Source organism: Copadichromis virginalis, linkage group LG3 (genome assembly GCF_057382275.1).
Source record: "Copadichromis virginalis isolate Kocher_CV1m ecotype Utaka linkage group LG3, C_Virginalis_male_GT1.1, whole genome shotgun sequence".
In the NCBI taxonomy this organism is placed as follows: domain Eukaryota; kingdom Metazoa; phylum Chordata; class Actinopteri; order Cichliformes; family Cichlidae; genus Copadichromis; species Copadichromis virginalis.
The window spans coordinates 56,217,645-56,237,487 of NC_140620.1; the positions used below are offsets into that span (position 1 = coordinate 56,217,645).

General features: G+C 38.9%; 1 protein-coding gene across 5 annotated transcripts in view; it reads right to left on the reverse strand.

Annotated features, from left to right (window-relative positions):
- Nucleotides 1-19,843, reverse strand: part of afap1 (actin filament associated protein 1) — a 95,006-nt gene that overhangs the window by 12,327 nt on the left and 62,836 nt on the right. For 3 of the 5 annotated variants that reach the window (XM_085451762.1, XM_085451763.1, XM_085451759.1), the window contains exons 4-8: nucleotides 10,325-10,433; nucleotides 9,965-10,176; nucleotides 9,696-9,875; nucleotides 5,543-5,629; nucleotides 4,376-4,451 (exon numbers count right to left, since the gene is read on the reverse strand). In XM_085451762.1, coding sequence (XP_085307888.1) covers nucleotides 4,376-4,451; nucleotides 5,543-5,629; nucleotides 9,696-9,875; nucleotides 9,965-10,176; nucleotides 10,325-10,433 — 664 coding nt within the window. The remainder of the gene's footprint in view (nucleotides 1-4,375; nucleotides 4,452-5,542; nucleotides 5,630-9,695; nucleotides 9,876-9,964; nucleotides 10,177-10,324; nucleotides 10,434-19,843) is intronic. The other 2 variants (XM_085451761.1, XM_085451764.1) reach the window with 2 other exon arrangements.

A 19,843-nucleotide genomic window follows, 5' to 3' on the forward strand; every position in this document is an offset into this window, starting at 1 on the left:
AGCACAGGAAAATACCAAGATAGATGTTGATTCAGTTATGTTTGGATGCTTTTGTAATAATGTAAAAAAGAAGAGAAACCTTAGATTCTACTATAAACAACGCCGAGTTCCGAACGGGTTTAATCAGACCCTTGTGTTCAAAAAAGCAATGTTGGAGAATTAAACTCATTTCAAAATCCCAACATTCCCTCTGGTCTGAGTGTTCTGATTTGAGCTGCCCTAGTTTCTATTCAAATAGCAAAAGAGAGTTGAATGACTGTGCACATTCTGCTGGAAAGAGGGCTAACAGTGAAAAAAAAAAGGCCATGAGAGGCTATGTCTGAGTCGCTCTGTCTGTGTAAGGAAAATAGCTTCTGCTTGACTCTCTTGCTTTGCTGATACTCTGATCTGTGATGTATCTGAATGAGTGTAAAAGAGAGTGAGAAAATATAAGAAAGACAAAAGAAAGATGTGTGTTTTAATGTGTTTGTATCTCTACACTAGAAAGGAAAAAAAAGCTTGACTTTTAACCTCTCTGTACTGTCAGACATCGAGGCAAAACAGACAGTGGAGAACAAGCGGGGGAGGGAAATATAAAGCATTCCCCTTCACTTATGTCATAGCCAACGTCTGGACTGACTCTAAACACACATGTGAGATCTGTATAATCACTGAGGCCAGTTTGCACTTGCACTTGCACACACACACACCCATTAATACTTAAGAGGAATCAGCACCTGGCTGCTGAAAACAGTGAATAGCAGTCCAAACTGATATGATATAATGACAGCAACTCCCTGTGTTAACTTCCTCTTTGCAGTCAAAAATTCCCGATTTGGCATTTTTCCCACATTGCATTTTCCTCCCCGAATGCAAGATGACAATTACCATGGCAACTGTCTTAATTAAACAGTAAGCTGTCTGCAGTCAATTTAAGATGCAGGGTCTTTCTTGCAATAACAAAAGAATACAAAGACACAATGCAGGGCTGAGGTGGAGCGTAGACACACAGTTGTAAAAGTAATTTAAAAAAAAAACTCTGATCAGGCTAATTTAATTCCAGTAAATCAGCTTTTTTTGTTACCAGCCATGGAAAGAATGTGGCTGATTAAGATTATGAGAGTTCTTGGACTGAATAAGAGAAGGAGCAAAGGATGAGAACTACTAACTATTTTTTTGGCAATTATTACAGCTGATGATGTTGCTGTGACGATACTGCATGATTAATATATGTGAATTCTGCCCCAATCAGTCAGAGAAAAACCACATCCAAAACTTCCTGAAGACTTTAAACATGGTTTGCAATAAATTTTGGTGTGACAGAAGTCACATTAATAGTCGCCAATGTTCCCTCTAAGCTGCGCACGTGCGCAATTGCGCACTGCAGGCACGGTTTCTGCACACAGAAAATCTGCATTGCGCACAAAAAAAAAAACTAACCTGAATTGAAAATAAAACTTTAACAATTCTGTTTTGCAGTGTTAGTCAGTAAGTGACTGGCTGCTCCCGTATGGGATTAGAACGATGCCACCTTATCCCATAGTCCAGCCGATAATGTGATTCACATTTTTATACGCAGCCAATCAACGTGGTTGACAGGCTATGACAGCGTCCTTATGTGCCGACACTGGCGTTTTAACTAGCAAAGCGGCGTGGCTGATGTGGAGTGAAGCCACGTTAATGACAACGTGTACAACCATTGGAGATGTGAGCAGGACAGACGGAACAATTGACGGAAAAAGTGTGGACTTTCTACCAGTTTTTAAATTGTGTTGATAGGCCACGTAAAACCAGAGTTATGATAAAAATATCTGCAATGTTTGGTTTCCTTCCTGAATACTGTCATTGTTTATATTTACTGCAGGAAGAAACGGTAAAAACGGCGTTTTATAAGGAAAAAGGCTCGAAAGCACTCTCTGTATGTGAGCAAAAACAAACCCCCACCCCCCTCTTTCTTTCCTATTCGTCCAAAAAAGTACCATGTCGACCAATCAAAAAAATGGTATGGCAACGTGGCAACTAGTTAGAAACGGGGGGAAATTTTAGGAGTGACGGCGGTATTTTGAGATGTGAGAGATTTGAGACGTTTAGCTCAAATCTTGTGTAGTTAGTGTGTAGTGTAGTCAATATATTTGTTGTGTGCGTCAGAACAATGAGGCGACTGCTGAATGTTACAGGTGTTACAGCAGTGATACATCTCCTGTTGTCAGGCCTGCAGGTATCAGGCTGTTGTTCTCCTTTATCTAGTGGACAGAAATTATTTTTTGGAGTGTCACAAATAATTTGTGTGGCATCAAATTTGATGCAGAACAGCTGATTGTTCTGTAAATAGTTTGAAATGTTTATTTAAAAATGCCTCGGCTGCATTTTAAAAAAATAGCTGCAAAAAACTTTGTTTGCCAAACTGAGTTACTTTTTTGAGGAGTAACTATATAATTATACAGAGAGTTACAGGACTCTCTCCCAGACCACAGACTCATAATACAAGTCAGAGCTTTATAAAAAGAAAAAGAAAAAGAAAGTTGGGTTTTTTTTTTCGAAATTGGAGTTCAAGTCATTTTTACTTCCAATAGTGTTAACATACTACACAGGCCAATGGCTAGATTTTTTTTTTACATTTTCATTGTAAATGGGCTGAAGCAGTTTAAAAGTAGTCTAACATAAATGTAAATGCTGTAATTTGATTATTTTAATAAACCATGTAACTTGGATGGATTAGATGCTGGCGTGACCACAGTGCACACGTCTGATGTCGCTCAGGGAGTTTGTGTGTTCGCTCAGACACGTGAAAAATTAGAGGGAACATTGGTAGTCGCTGAATTATTTTCTCACAATGTTGGTTCTAAAACTATGTTATGCACTTTACTACTGTTGGAGTGGAAGTGGATTCATTTTTCTTCCCTCTTTCTGGGTTAGTATCGTGGACAGCGTGAAAGACAAATCTACCATGACACCATCGTGGTGTTTTGAAACCAGAATGAGGCGTTGATCTGACCCTGATGCCACATGCTAATTTTTACTAGCAATTTTTCAATCATAGGTCATTAACCAATGACCATATAATGAATAATGCCCCTTTATGGCTCTTACAATGACCAGATTGATCAAATAAATGCTGTTTTCAATCTGACCCAAATTAAGTGACTGAGTTCATAAACTCACCAGGAAAGGAGATCACAGGACCAGGTTGAAATAATAGCAACTTATTTATAAGCAGGGCTGAGGACCTATATTCTAAATTTGAGTAAATGTAGTGCAGCAAAGGAAAAGCTGTGCTAAAACAGTCAGACAGAGAGAGAGAGAGAGATCTTTTTATTATTATTAATGGAATGCTAATGTTTACTATATAGCAAATTATCACAGAGTCAGTAACAGCATGTAGGTCTTTGGGATCCAATTAATTCTAACCACCCCAAAGCGTACTTCATTGTTCAAAGATGCACTCTTTTTTCAGTACACATCTTGGATATTACCCCAGATCTCATAATTTCATGGAAGCAACACAGAAAAATGTCTTGCACAACCAAATGTTTTCAAATCTCGAAACCCAATTGGTTGTTAGACTTTAAATCAACTGCTGGTGGGAAATTTGTTTCAGATACAATTCTGGAAAAATTCACCAATCTAAACAGAGCAAAAAAATAAGAGTGTTAAATTTTAGTTGACAATCCAAATAACTGAGCTGACAAGTAAAGTGAGTTTTCTCTCCCAGAAGAATTGTGCCAGCTGAGAAAACACACAGTAAATAATCTGAGAATATTTCAACGGTATCTCTTTGTTTTGGCTTTTAGTTGAGTGAGGAAAGACCATCCCCATGAAAAAGCATGTTAAATAAATCCAAATGCTCATTCTTCAGCCTTCAATAAAGGCTGACCTTTCCACAGCTTGCGGAGATTCCTCTCTGAATTATGAGGGAGATTACGTGAGAAAGACAGCCATTCAGCCTGAGAACAATTCTTTACGGTTCCAAGAAACACCAGTTTTAATAACTCCTGTCCCTCACTGAATTTTATTATTGATGTTGTACTGTGCCATGGGGCTATGATTAAAGGTACTATGTGAATGCAATGTGATCGGAATGGCACTATGAAAACAAGCTTTTAGCTCAATCACACAGTCTTCATTAGATTGTTCATCTGTCATGGATCTGTTGACATGCAAGCTCAAAGCTGATTTTATTTAATCCATGGCATCCAGATGAAAAGATACTTTCTGTTTGGCACCATAAAGGGCAACTACTGGTCTTCATTCACCTTGACCAGAGATCCAGAATTGCAGTTGTTGTAGTTGTTGTTACTCATAACACAGAGATTGTTCAGACCTTTTTGTTTTAAGCACAAACTAAAATGGATGAAAATGATTCATTTCTGGTAGCAACTGTCGTTGTGACTCTCACCTTGGTCCTTGCAGTCGCTGTGACCGTTCTCATGGGTTGCTTCCCCATCTGAGCTTGGCCTGTCACACGATGTCTTCTGGAGGCAGGACAACCACAGAGAAAAAAAGAAGAAGAAAGAAAAGAATGGGTGTACAGGAAGGTACATAGTGAACAAAACTGTACTTTCCTGAGGACAGACAAGTCAAGAAGCTAATCAACACAGCTAATTACACTGCAGTAACATCTGCAACATGTTACAGATGAGATTAGGCTGGGCTTACGTTTGCCATGCCAAGTTGGAAGAGGTTTGTCAGGCACACATACATGTGCCGAGTGCAGTTTGTCCACAGTGATTTTACCTGCTTTTTTACCTGCTTTTTCCCATGAAAGCCAAATTTCCTGTCTGTGCCATATAGAAGTAAATGTTTTTAGACACCGCCTGAAAACATACTGTGATTTTGAAAATACAAGGTTATGTCTACAAGAATACATTCATCTAAGGAGTTTTGGAACCAAATAATCTATTATTGACGTTTGAAAATTTATTGGCTAAGGCCAATAGCCTTATGTCATCTTTCTCCTTCCTGTGTTCATTGGAAAGGCAGTAGTGTGTCAACAGAAAAAAAAGAAAATTGCTCATAAGAAGCAAGTGTCTGCTTCAAAAAACAGCAACAAATCCTGGTTTAACAGATTAAGTACGTGTAACCTTTTATTGACACTGGAAGCACATTTTATTAAACTAAACTGGTGTTAATTACAGTGGGAAGACAGATATTTGATTCAAAACACTGCTATTCCATGAAGTTATCTATTGCACAAATAATAGTAAGCCAAGGCTAATAAATTAAGGTACCATTTGAATGACATCACGCACAATATATATATATATATATATACATATATATATATATATATATATATATATATATATATATATAGATAGATAGATAGATAGATAGATAGATAGATAGATAGATAGATAGATAGATAGATAGATAGATAGATAGATAGATAGATAGATAGATAGATAGATAGATAGATAGATAGATAGATAGATAAAACCGCAAATCGCAAATCTTCTACCAACCTGAAACCTGATTCAAACCCTACAAAAGCAACGCTTAATAACAAAATACAACAAGCTGTTAAAATGACTATCATCTATCAGTGTGAGTGTGTTCTGTTTACCTTTTCCAGTTCAGGTTTATGCAGTGGAGATCCAGATCCAACTCCATCCAAATCTATGCTCCCATTAACACACACCTCTCTCATCACCTAGGAACACCACAAGGAAATACGCCATTAGCTAACGTGGCTGCCATTCACATTAAACAAGTCCACAGTCACACATTTGATTGCCGCTGTGGGAGATCAGATGCCGCCATCTGTAACGGCTCCTGACTGCTGATCATACCATGTGGGTGGATTCCTAATTTAAAAATCCTAAAATATTTCCTCGCTGAATTGCCACATGATTAAGAAGCTCATTCCTTCAGTCTAGAAGGTTTGACTGGGGTAATGCAGGCCACATGTATGGTGAACTCTCTCACATCTCATCATGCTACTGAATCACAGCCAAGGGAGCAACAAGCAGTGCATGAACTGCAGGAGGGAGAGCATGCATGCATGTGGTGTGTGGCAGTAGTTGGTGGTGGGGTGGGGGTTGGCAGGTCTGTAACAAACATGAGACACAAAGACTTTGCCTGCATTCATGGAATCCATACACAATAAGGTCCAGTAGGGGTGAATGAGATCTGCAGAGCTGTGAATAGGGCGCCAGCGTGCTTTACCATGACCTCATTGGATGTCTGACCTGGCAACCCACCATGGGATCTGGCAATCCCAGACATGTGGCAGTGACAGAGAGTGCAGATGAACAGTGGGTATAGCAAAATGAGATTTCAGTTGAACCGCTGTGTGCGCAAGTTGGCTAATGCACTCCCTGACACACATGCAGACACACACACACACACACACACAAACTCCCACTCGTCTGAACCATCTCTAGCTGCGCTGGGCTCCTCAACTCATTGGTTTTGGCTTGGAAGGAGCATAACTGGGTTTCGTGGGGGAAATGACAGGCTGTGGCTCCATGGGTTTGGCTCTGAGAGCAGCTAAGAGGCCAGAGAATGGGATAGACAGCAACATCATGTCTATCTTTCCTTCGGAGAGCTTTTGCTGCCATGCCAGTGTACTACGTAGGTCTGATAATGCACTACAAATCAAAAAGAGGAGGAGGTGGTGAGACTGGAGGCTATAACTATGGGTGCTGAAACACAACTTGCAATAAAAAAGAAAATAGTGTTGACTGATGACTTGTTGCTCATTGCTTGTTCACCTCCTTGCAGTGCACATTTTGCAATTTTATGGTATAAAAACAGCTTGATTTCTTTACAGATGAAGCAACTTGAAGCATTTAATAGACGTGAAACCCATTCTTTACAATATCTGCAAACCTACAAATGGCTGTCCCTCCATGACCCTGGTTCTCTTCCTGTTAAAAGGGATTTGAAATAAAGTTTTCTGTCTGTCTGTCTGTTTGTTTGTCTGGCAAAAGATAAAAGAAAAAAATGATATAATCAACCAACACAAACCTTTTGTTTTCTGAGTGATTGCTTTTGGCAGCACTTATCCAATTGATGCAAAAAAACCAAAACAAAACTAAAAATAAACTAATCTGTCTGTCTCAGGGTTTGTTTGTTTTTTTTGTTTTTTTGACAATTCATTGAGGCCTATTTTAAAGGCTCATGCTGGAATAGTTGCATTACAGCTCAAGCTATAAATGTATTGTAAATGCTTATCTTGAAAGTGATGAAGGCATTGCCATGCACAGGACAACCATACACTGTCAAGGAGTTTGCACAAGGGGTTGGACTGTAATGGAAACTTGAGCAGATAAGCTGTGACTAACAGTGCACATTCCACTTACTTCCCCCAAAATTTATGCAGGCAAAGAAAAGAAAAGAGAAGTTAGTCAGTCAGCGAGACAAAGAAATGAGGTCAGACTATATCAGCAGGCAAAGATGAAGACAAAGAAGGAGTTAGGGCGTGGGGAATCCATACAATTAAAAAACACTGAAAAGGAAAATGAAGCAATGACACAATATGGACATGTGTGCTCCATAAACACATCGTTAGCCTACAGGGTCTGGGAGAGTCATTATTGTAAACTATGGGCTTTGGAAAGCCTCAGGTACTCTCCCAGCTTTCCCTTCACCCTGCTTTCTTTCATTTCTTTCCTCTCCTTCTTTTGTGGAGCAAAGCAGAGCTGCTCCTTCTGTTGAATCCGATGACTTCTATTTCACATGCTGACTTCATGCTGACTTCTATTTCACTGTTGGCCAGTGGGGGAAAAATATCCAAATAAATTTGAACTTCTTTGATTCAGATCGATAATATTCAAGAATGACTGTTACTGAAGCTCAATGTCTCTCTGGGTAAAGATGAGCTTGTGAGAGGTGGACAAAAAACACAAAGCTCAAGAGACAAAAATAAATTTAAGGGGGAACAACGAATACTTAAAATATCCAAAAACAGTCTCAATTACTATTTTTTCCTTCTTCTTTTAATAACCTGTCCTGTCCAGCAGTTTTAGTAAGTTGAATTGTAGTCTGCATGTTCAGTTGTGGCAACCACAAAGAGACAAAGAGGGAGGGGGGCAGCAGACACACTGGGACATATCCACTTTGTGTGACTTGATGCCACTCTTACACACCCCACAGCTGAAGGGAACACAGACCAGCCAAGGAACGTAACCCTGCATGTAACAAAGCCAACTGTAGTGGCATGACGAACTACATGTGCATCAATTAAGTAAACAAAAAAACCCAGAGCAATTGCTAGAGTTACAAAATACCTGCCACGGCACTATCAGTTCAATTTGTTTCCACAATCCCGACACCTGACTAAATATGTGTCCAGACCCAGTTTCTCCAAGCAACAATTTGTGCACTCATTACCATCACTCGGATGGTTGAGGGATTTGTATATTTTCATGGGTCTGGTTGAAACCGCCTGCAGATACTTCAGCCCCCCGATGAGGTTACCTGCACCAGCCAATCAATAAACAACATCTAATTACCATGCCGAGCAAGTAATTGAATGAAGAAGAAAAAATCCAAACTGTTTGGGTCTTTGTTTCCTGACTGCAATAAACATGCTACAGCTGAAACTTCCAGAGAAAGACCAAAAGGAAACACTGCATATAGTAAGACTGGTGTTTCCATCAGTACATGGGGAAAATATGCTTGAGGGATTGTTTTCTTAACAAGGAGGAAAACAAGAAGACAAATCACATATTCAAGTCTAAAAGTCCACTGGAACTGCTGGAGGCCACAAATGTTTATAAAAAATACCATCACACAAATGCGCTAGGAGGCATCTTAAAATAGCACACGATAGGTTGTTGAGAAACCATAAATTTCAGGAGATACATATGAGATCTGAAGGGAGCAGAGATGAGAGGGAAGAATGTGGGGTGGGGGTTTCCTTTTAAAACAAAAAGACCAGATGACACCCACCATCAATGTAACTGAAACAGACAGAGCACAGAGGTGCTCTCCAACAACAAATGGTTGCAGGGATAGAAAAGCAGTACCGGAGCTTATTTGATGTCAGCGGGGCGGGTTTGTTTTGTGGACTTGTTGAGCTGCCAGAAGGAAAGATCAGAGAGTGAAAGAGAAGACAGGGGAAGGAAGAGGGGGGGGGGGGGGGGGAGTCTGTGAGAGAGAAGCAGAAGAAAGGACTCAGAGGACTGCAAACCAAACATCTCCACATGAGAGAGAAACCAGCAGAACCACCTGTTCACAACAAACCAGTCATACAATACGAGGAAAAGGCCCATCCTGAGGAAGAAAGCCAAGACAGTTACACCCTTTATTCTTTAAAAGTAACTTGAACCCACTCTCTAAAACATGTGAAAGCAACTTAAAGGCTGATCCCAAGATATTTTAGATGTTCAGCAATCAAGTAAAGCTAGTAAAGCTCCAAGAAAAGCTAGTATGCTGCACTGGTGTTCTTGTCAGCTTCAAAGTTGGGCCACACAGAATGCTCTTTATCTACTGATTAACTCTTTACCCCTTAAAAGCCTGCCAGGCATAACCTTTGAAGTTCCCTTCTCAACTGAGTCGTTTGAGTAGAAAAAAAAGACTGGGTGTGCACCCTTGAAAAATCCAGAAACTATGGTCGTCAAACCACAACTTTATTGATACATATCAATAAAGATGTCAAAGCTCGTCATTATTGGTACAAATTCCATCTTTATGGGAAAAAGAGTTCAAACAAACACCGTCTCTATCCAGTGTGATGGTAAAAGCAGTAGTTTTGAGATTTATTGATGTACCTTAAGCCACTCCTCGGCCTGTTCTTTGCTCTGCACAGCCAGCACCAGGGCGTCTGCACCTTGGTGGACAATCTTTAGTTCGTGCTTCTTTTTCTTGCCATCTTTAGGGATGTGTGTGATGCTGCACACTGACAGGTTCAGCTCCATTTGGGGAGTGTGGTCTTTGGAGGATTTGTAACACTGCATGAAGAGAAAGATTCTGTTTGTAGTGCAGTTTATGCTCACCATTTGTACGTACACAGACAGTAACATGCCTGAGTGTTTCTCACCAGCAGTTTGTTGTCTTTGATGACACATAGGAGTTTGGTCCACTGGCCGAAGCGCTTCTTGCGCAGCAGGAATGCACAAATCCGGGCGTCCTTCACGAGGTCCATGGACGCTTCCTCAGAGGGCCACTGGTGACGCATCTTCTGGCTCTTCCCATCCTCCTCTTCCTCATCGTACGACTCATAGGAACTGCTCATGGCATCCGAGTCATAGTCTGAGAGGGTATGAATAGACTGCCCTTCATTTTATATTCAAATCAGGTAACGCAAAAACTTGGGACACACTCACTTTTTTCTTCAGAAGTCTGTAACATAACTACTGTTACATGATTGATGTGTTTTATATATTAGCTTGTCACTTACTGGAGGTGATGTATTCTGGAGCCTTTCCAGGACCTAAAGGAACCGCTTCCTCATAGTAGCCTTCTGGAAGAGATGAGCTGGGCAGGGGAGGGGGCCCGTTATTTGGAGTCTGCAGAGTGAACACAGGTTTCCTCTACTTTTAATAATGAAACTTCAAATGACATTTTAGCTGCTTTGAAACATGGCACTGAACTGATCTGGTCTAGAACCTTCAATCATTTCAGCACTTGCAATTCAACTGACAAAACAACAGCCCTCTACATTAGCAATCACCAGGCACATCAATTGCTTTCATTCATGACGCCTGGCTCTTCTGTGCAGAGATGTTTTTTCAAACAAAAATGCTATACACTATTCCTGGGATTATTTCCTTTATTTCCTCTTATCATCAATAATGAGAGGAGATAAAAGACCAGTTTTACATTCAAATGTATCAATATTTTCATACATTCTCATTCATACAAAACTCTACCCATCATGCCTCAAACACAAAGGGGAATTAAGGATACCAGCCATGATCTTTTGTCTTCAGTCTTTAAAGGTGGTGACGATAATTCAAAATGATTAATCTCCCCATCTGCCTTTAATCACTGTCAGAACTACAAAAAGGAAGTAATTAGCTGCTGTAACATGAAGAAGGAGATATTCTTCTGGTCCAATACAACTTAGAGGAAGCCATTAACAATGTTGTCAGTGCAGCATTGAGCCTACTTCATTACTAAGTGTCACTTAATAGACACTGACAGAGCAAAACAGAGGCACAGTGGTTGCCGTTGTTTTGCTGAGGAGTCTTTCACTTTTCAGGTCAAAATCAGAAAATATTAGGTAGAAAGACGAGACAATATAATTAGACAGTGTCTGAAAGAGAAAACAAGAAAGTGTCGGTAAAAGAAATCAAATCCGAAGTTGTGTTAAAGACACTAAAAATGGCTGAAATTATACCAACAGAAAGATACTGACATAATTCCACAATGATTAACTGTGGTCTTAAATGGAGTTAAAATATTTTCATGCCATTATACTGCAGAGCTCATGAGCAGTGAAGCTGAAGGGTGGGGGTGAGACGTGCTTTGTTTGGACGTGTTCTCGTTGGCACTGCACAGTCCTACAAATCTAGTCAACAGGGTGAGGGATCAACTGCGCAGCCTGACGTGATCCATCTTGGCTGCGTCGCACTTCTCAGACATTTCACCTCGTACTAAAACAGCACTGTGGCTACAAACATCAAATCTGATAATGTGGTTTAACACTGGAACAAATAGCTTAGTGGCCGGCATACGTCAATGTACATATATTTTTTCCATTGCTGTGGAGTTGGGAGTTTTTGAAAGTTCCCCATGGAGTGCTACGACTTCTGTGGAACAGCTTTTTGATGAGTGTGTCCTTGTTGTGTTTAATGGATTCTGAGGTTCTCTATTTTGATGTTGGTGATGTCACATAAGTAGTAATATAGATGTTTTCAAAACGCTTTAAAAACATAACCCTTCTTTTAAATCACTAATATGACCCAGCTGAGTGTAGCATAGCTTATTAATGTTTCTTCTAGAGCCTCAGTTTAATAAGCAGCCTACACCGAATACAAGCCAGAGAAACTGAAAGTGCATGACATGTTGTCAAGTTGTAAAGACCTTATAAGGCCACACTCTAAGCGTCCCTGAAAGCACTTTTAAAAAAGACCAAGCCCGGCTGCTATGGCTGCACACTTATGGAAAACCTCTTTGATTTCCCTTTTTATTTTCTTTACTGATGGTATTGCCGATTTTCCAGTTATAGATGGGAGAAACATCATAAGTGCAGTCTAAGTCTATGTGCTATGGGCCATAGGTTACAGCCGGCCCAATCAGGTGTCAGGGCTGCATTGATGTAAGCACCCATTACTGTAGCAACCTGGGACATAAAAAGGACTTGGCTCATGCTCTCAAAGCACAGAAAGTGTGTGTCACTACAACATGACAGTGCACCGTCCAACATCACAGCGTTGATCATAATTATGGCATTTCTGTAATGAAAGAGCACTATTGAATTTTGGTTGTACATGTCTATTAGTGAATTAAGATGCCAAGAAAAAGCCATTCTGTTTTGAGTATCCTTCTCGTCATTTTTATATTCTAGTATCTCTAGTGTTGAGTGGAGAGGAAAGCTGGGAGGGAGTGGGGAAGAGTTGTAGCAAAGGGGCTCGACTTGGACTTAAACCTGGGCTGTTCTGATTTTTTTTTCCTTTCTCTGGTAAGACAGTAGAAATCGTGACTCAAACATACAAACACACATATATGCTAAAAGTCACTCACTGAAGCCAAAGTATAAACTTGTGTGATGGTCTGTATCTCCATAGCAAGCTAAAATATTAGTCAAATAATCCCTTCTAAAATGCTCCAAAAGGATCCAACAGATACAGGTAGTTATAAAAATAACTTTTTAGCCCATTCGGGTTTGTTATGAAGGGGAGGAAGTACAACATCACTTTTGTACTTTTGCTTTTCACTGCTGCAAAGATAGGCATTTTAACATCGGAGTCTGGAAATTGACTGAAGCCAGCCTCAAAAGGCACCTCGAAGGACTGCAGTTTTTGCCACTTTCACGTAGGCTTAATTTGTTTTTATTTGTCATTTGTTGAGCAGGAAGAGTGAGAGCTTGTTTTCATGCAGAGTACGTTCCGGATCAAAATGCGGTACAATCGTCGTCGTCGTCTTTTTTTTTTTTTTTTTTTAAATCGTTGTCATTTGGAAATGAGATCGCACATAAGTATGAATCGAGATCGCGATTTTCTAACGATTAATCGTGCAGCCCTAGTGTCAATGCTCGTAAAACGTTTAACACGTCACTAACACCAGAGATGGGCAGTAACGCGTTACTGTAATCTGATTACTTTTTTCAAGTAACGAGTAAAGTAAGGGATTACTATTGCAAAAACGGTAATTAGATTACCGTTACTTTCCCGTAGGAACGCTGCGTTACTGTGTTACTAAAACCGTGATTTTTTTGCGAGAATGTCTCATGACAGTGACGTAAGCGAGTGCGCCGTTAGTGACAACAGCTGTGTGCAGATCAACAATGGATCACATATCGATTGTGGGAGAGAGTATGAGCGTGCAGCGTTTAAAGCGTGGAAGCACTGACCTTACTTTGAGTTTGATTCCATAAAAAGTGACAAAAACATTAGTGTCCATCGTGCGTGGGAAGAAAACTTCTTTTTACAGCGAAAAAAACCCCCTAAACTTCCAAGCAAGCACCGAGTGCGCAACGACGTAATGGGAAACTCACAGAGAAACTCGCGGATTCTTCAACTGACCGCGGCACACCTGCACCAGGGTAAACCTCCGCCTACCGCAGTCCTGCTTTACAGGTGAAAATAGAGCAACAGGACCGCTGAGTCTTTGACTTTATTTATTTTCTGCTGTGTTTTACTTGCATCTATTTGAAGGAGTGAGTGTAAACACAAAAAATATTTTATTTTATGTGCTGGAATGTGCAGAAAATAGGTTTAAATATTAAACAAATTCCTTCCAGTCAGAGAATGTTGCATATAATTAAATATTTGCTTGATGCATAAAGTTAAAAGATTAAAACTGATAAAACAAGTTTTAAAAAGAGACTTTTCCATTTGATTACATTTTGTATGATGGATTATGTAGAAAAAGTAGAATTGGGCTGAAAGATCTATCGCTTTATCACCTCTTCAGGTTGTAAATTGTGTTTTTAAAAAGTAACTAAGTAACTAAGTAATTAATTACTTTTGAAAATAAGTAATCAGTAAAGTAACGGGATTACTTTTTTGGGGAAGTAATCAGTAATTAGTTACTGATTACTTTTTTCAAGTAACTTGACCAACACTGACTAACACTGAAAACATAATATTGGCGAAATTCTTATGTTAATAACTGAGCCAAGCCAACTCTTCATCCTTGAATCATTAGAAGAAATGAGGCATTTTGGGTCGAAAAGATGAAATATAAACACTTAAAAACAAAATAATCAATTATAAATTATTCAAAGTTCTGGGACCTGACACTTTCATTCATGAGGTTTTCCTTTCTCAAGCCAAACCACAGTTCCCCATCCACCTGTTAATGTTCAGATGAAAAAATATCCAGTTTGTGTTATCTGAAATTCATTTTTGTTGAGCAAACCAAGTTTCCTTTTCTTCACCCCAAACACACCCTCATCCTCACCCCCTAATCCTTGTTGTTCATCCTCCCCACGTCTCCTTTTTCATCTATAAGTCAAGTGTCTGGCTGGGCCTCTAGCAGAAATCTTATTGCATCTCCTCTGGGGAAACAGCAGTTTGGTGAACTCACTTTTTGGCATGGATGTGCTGCCCTGTTAAACGCCAGCAACACTAGCGTTCTCCACCCTAGCCCAGCCCTAAAAAAAACAAAGGAAAAAAATGTCTCCCTGGAGAAGAAGACAGAAAGAAAAGAAAGGCAGAGAAAGAAAAAGAATGAAAGCACTCTGCCCAGACAGTCTAACAACAGGGAATAATATATGGTTTAGAAACTTGACTTGTTTGTGCTGGTGGAGAAAGACTTTTGATATGGAAACTGCAGCGCCATATCTCACATCACAATAACTTCCTTTTAAAGACCCTTGAGCAGCAATAACACCATTAATAATCACACAGAAGTCGATTGTTTGGCTAAGCATTTTGCCTGAGTGCAGTATCACACCAGCGAGAATGTGACCCCATGACACTGCAACAACTGGTGAAGAAAGAGCATTAGCACACATGAAACACACAAACGCACACACGTGTACAAATATACACCTGTGCACTTACACAAGTCACAGCACAACATCTTAGCTGTATCACACAAATGACCTGAAGCTTAACTACACTGCAATACAGGAGCACAATGAAGATGAGCTGACTGTTGTCACAATGTATATAACCCATCTGTTAACCATAAACAAATGAAAAACACACACACTCCATGTTCACATGGAGAACGTGGCAGATCATTTGTTCCACAGATTTCTAAAACAGCCTGTTGTGATTGTGACTTAACATAATGTTTTTAATATTAGATTTTTATCATTTGGTTTTTAGTGTTTATTTAAATGTTTAATCTTAAGTTCTTAGTTCTAGTTCCTCTTTAAATTAGAGTTAGATTTTTCCCTCCATTTTCCCAATAGAAAGTTTATTTTTGTGCCTTTGTTTCTCTCTTTAGGTATTGTTGCTTACTTCCTTATCTTACTTTGTTAGTTGTTTTTCTGTATATTCAGTTTTACTTCCTGTGATTTGGTTGATCGTTTGCATCTGTGTTTTATTTCTTCCCAACTGTGTCTAATTCCCATTATCCCTCAGAGGGGTGTACTACAAAGCAAAATGAATGTCATAGTGCGTTATATAAAGCTTAAAGTTTTCACTATTTACCTGGATAAATCACAATATTCAATTCAATTCAATTTATTTATACAGCGCCAAATCACAACAACAGTCGCCTCAAGGTGCTTTATATTGTATACACCCTACAATAATACATACAAGGAAAAACCCAACAATCATATGACCGCCTATGAGGAAGCATTTTGGCGACAGTGGGAAGGAAAAAATCCCTTTTAACAGGAAGAAACCTCCATCTGCTGTAACCGGTTGGGGAGAGAGAAGGAAGACAGGATAAAGACATGCTGTGGAAGAGAGACAGAGATTAATGTCAAAAGAATGAGCAGAATGTTTTAATTTGCTGTTTCCGAATTTGTATGTTTTAATACTTGGTTCTAATGTGCTGATGCGTCTATTTTACACCAGTGGAATTGCAGCAATTAGAACACAGTTGAATCAATCAAATTAACATCCCCCTGATCTGACAACAAACTAAAGGAATTTCCACATCTCCTTTATTAGTAGACAGTATTAGGATGTTTATAGTGTTGTATACAGTAATGTATTCAGTTTAAGGGTTCAGAACGCTAATATGCATTCTGAAGTAAACCGCGTGCCCTCACCAATAAAATAATTATAAGGAAGAAAATGTTTATTTTACCCCTCTCTGTGTGATTAATCACCAGTTTTTCTGCAGCACTAGACTCATCTTATTTGCAGTGTTGCATTTTGCTGTTTTTTATAGACCTAATTACTATTTTATCATCATCTGATGAGCTTCTTCAGTCTCAGCTGACTGCAGGTTTTAAAATATATATTTTTTTTATTAAAAAAAATCAACTTGTCAAAAAGTAGGGAGACTTGGAAAACAGCCAAAATTGATGATAATTTAATTTACAAAGCTAAAACAATGTCTGAATAAATTGTGTATGAGCACGTGAGTCATTTGTATCCCTTAATCACCAAATCATAGGAATGAATTGATGTTTATGGAGTGTTGTTTTAATTTCCGTGTATGCCTGTGTGTCATGCTATTTCACCTTTTTCTTAGTATAAAGGTGACCACAGTTTGGGGAAGAAATAGCTCGCGAGTCACATACATGCACCAGTTACCCAGCTCATGCTGCTTGTGTGGGTGGACAATAGAGCAGGGCGATATGGCCAAAAATATTTATCACGATATATATTTGAAAATTTGCGATAACGATATAACTGACGATATAATTGATGCGAGACAAAATACAACTCCACAACATTACTAGTGCAAAAAGACAACCTTCCATTTATTTTCACATAAACAAGAAGCTGGTTTTTATGTACATTAAAGCTTTATAAAAATTTAACAGTGCAAATGCAAATTCCTTGCTGAAAGTTTAACCAAAAGGCATTTCCAGTAGAAATGGGCTGACATATCCTGAGCATAACCATGTATAGTATCCACTGAAGTTAAAAAGAGGTGCTTTGCAACATTAAACTGCAGTGTGCAGTATGCATTTTTCGGACCATAAGGTGCACGGGATTATAAGGCACATTAAGCGAAACAAAGCAGTCAGATAAATCAAACTTTATTAAACTCATTCTTCTTGCTTCCTCCACTTCTGTACCATTGATTCATTAATGTTGAATTCTCTGGCAGCTGCTCTATTCCCATGTTGTTGCAGTATATTAATGACTAACCTCGCATTGTGGATGGATTATCTCAGTTGTTCTCCTGACTGAAGTTTGGTCCGTTTACAGCATCCTGCCATGCGATTGCATTTGTCTCTAACCATGAAGAACCTTCACGTTAACTTTTATAAGTGGAAAAGTGTTAGTGTTCGTCCTCCAGCTTCACTGTTTATGTTATGCTAACATAGCTGTGTCGCTAGCGATCACGTAGCACATCATTATATACCAGCTAGCCCAACTTCAGTAACCCTACAAACATCACTGCTGTTTAGTTTCCTGTCTTCATTTATGTTGGAAGTGATAGCAGAGCTGTACGTTTGATTTTTTTCAGAAATCTCTCAGTCAGAACATGCTATATCATGCTTAGGTAACTAGCGAAACTAGCGAGCTAACTTCCGCTAGCTTCCTGCTAACTTCTAACTCCGTTAAATGTAATAACTTTTGTTTTCATGGATGCCTGGAAGTTAAACTTTATAGTTACACCTGGTAAAGCAGCAATGCTGATCGTTTTATTAAAGATGAAAGAATTTAGACAGTTTTTAACTCTAAGTGATGCTGCAGTGTTGTTTGACCTGAAGCATACAGAGTTTAGGACCCAGATTACTCCCAGATTTAAGAGCATCTTAGTCCGACAAATATGACAATAACAACGGCCGCTTGCATGTTCTGCAAAAAAATGTGCTTTGTTGTGTATCTGACGGACAAACACCAAACCAGTTCCACATCACGGAAGTTGCACCATTTTTACAAACCAATTCTGGTTCATCTGTTTCACTCAACAATCGGCCATGTGCGTATGAAAACAAAGGCACTGCGCATGCGCGTTTTACTCCCATTCTATCGCGATATTTCATTTTCCTATCGTTGCCTAACATTATACCGGTATTACCGTGAACGGTATAATATGGCCCAGCCCTAGTGGACAACACAAAGGCCCTGATTTCCACTCCAGCAGTTCTTGTTTGCCACTACCAAGTCGCTTACATTGTCATAGTCAGAGCTATTATAGTTTTGTATTTTTATTTATTTTCATGTTAGTTTGAATTCTTTTTTTTTTTTTTAATCTGTTTGGTTTCCACACAAAGTTGTGAAATGAAAGAAAAGACAAATTTGCCATCAAAGTTACTGATTGTGTGAAAAGCACAATCACTATTACCAGTAATTTTCATTATTTTCATCATTTTCAGTATTTCTATACTTATTTTTATACTTATACTTTATATATTTATACTTTCTATAGTGTTGCTTATACTTTATATTGCAAAGAACTCCCAATTTGCTTAAAGCAATTATATTAAAATTGTAAAGGGAGTTTTCATGACCCATCACGGCCTACATCAGCTCATGTCCATGGATGTGGATCCGAAATACCAGAATTCCACAGTCATAATGTGTAATTAGATAGTGGTAAAGAAGTCCTGACCTTGGTTTGGAGACTTTGAGTGGGAGGTTTGTCTGCTGCTCAGGCACTGACCTGAAACTCACATCTAAACATTTATGCCAAGTATCCATTTTTGCTCTGAGTAGGAGGACTGGACCTGAATAATGTTTCTGCCATGCTGCCAGCAGGACACTGGAATGGATAAACTGACTGGACATACGAAAGCAACTCCCTTAGGAAAGGATCTGGAAAGGGAAAACTGCAGTAGTAGCTACAGGTTTTGACAGTGACACCCCTATCGAAACTGAATTTTGTTTTATTGGCTAATAAAGGCCTAAAGCATAAGAAATATTTATGTTTGTTCATCAGTATATCATAGAAACAGATTGAGAAATGTTTATGAAAAACAAAATTTGAGCCACTGCCAAAACGTTTGGCCATGATGGCAAAAAAGATTTGAAAGAACAGTTTCACAATTCTAAAGAAGCCGTGGCTTTGTCATTAATTGAAAGAATTAATTGAATATACCCAGAAAACTGAAGTAAAATGTTCCTTTAATCTTCTCCAAAGATTTTTCTAAGTGACTTGACTTCCTGGAGAACTTCCAAACTCTCACTGTGTCATCATTACAAAAAATATTCCAAAGCACTAGAAATATCTGGTTCTTGAGAATGCTAAAGTACAGGCCTGGGTAGTGTTTTAGTATATCATTTACCCAAGACAGTGTTTTTTTGTTCTTTTTTTTGTTTTGGGGGGGGTGATGATTTGACTGAATTAAAAAAAAAACATTTTGAAAAAAGAAGCTTATCCAACTCTGATGGGTATTCAATGTTTCAGTGTCTACTTCATAAAACATACACACTTCAAACCTAAAGGTAACAGAAATACAAAGACTTTGGTAACCATAATTTGGGGGACATTTAAAACCAAAAGAGATTTATTTGAAGCTGAATACATGATTATTCCAGCTTTATTTATCCAGAGACTCCTGCTCAGATTCCAATGTCACTGCAATCTACATTTACTGAAGCAGTCTTACCAAGCACACCTATAACATTTTGAAAGATTATGAAACCTTAATGCAGCACCGTAGCCAATTTGAGTTTTGTGAGAAACCAACCACAGCATACATTATGGTGGCTAGAGGAGT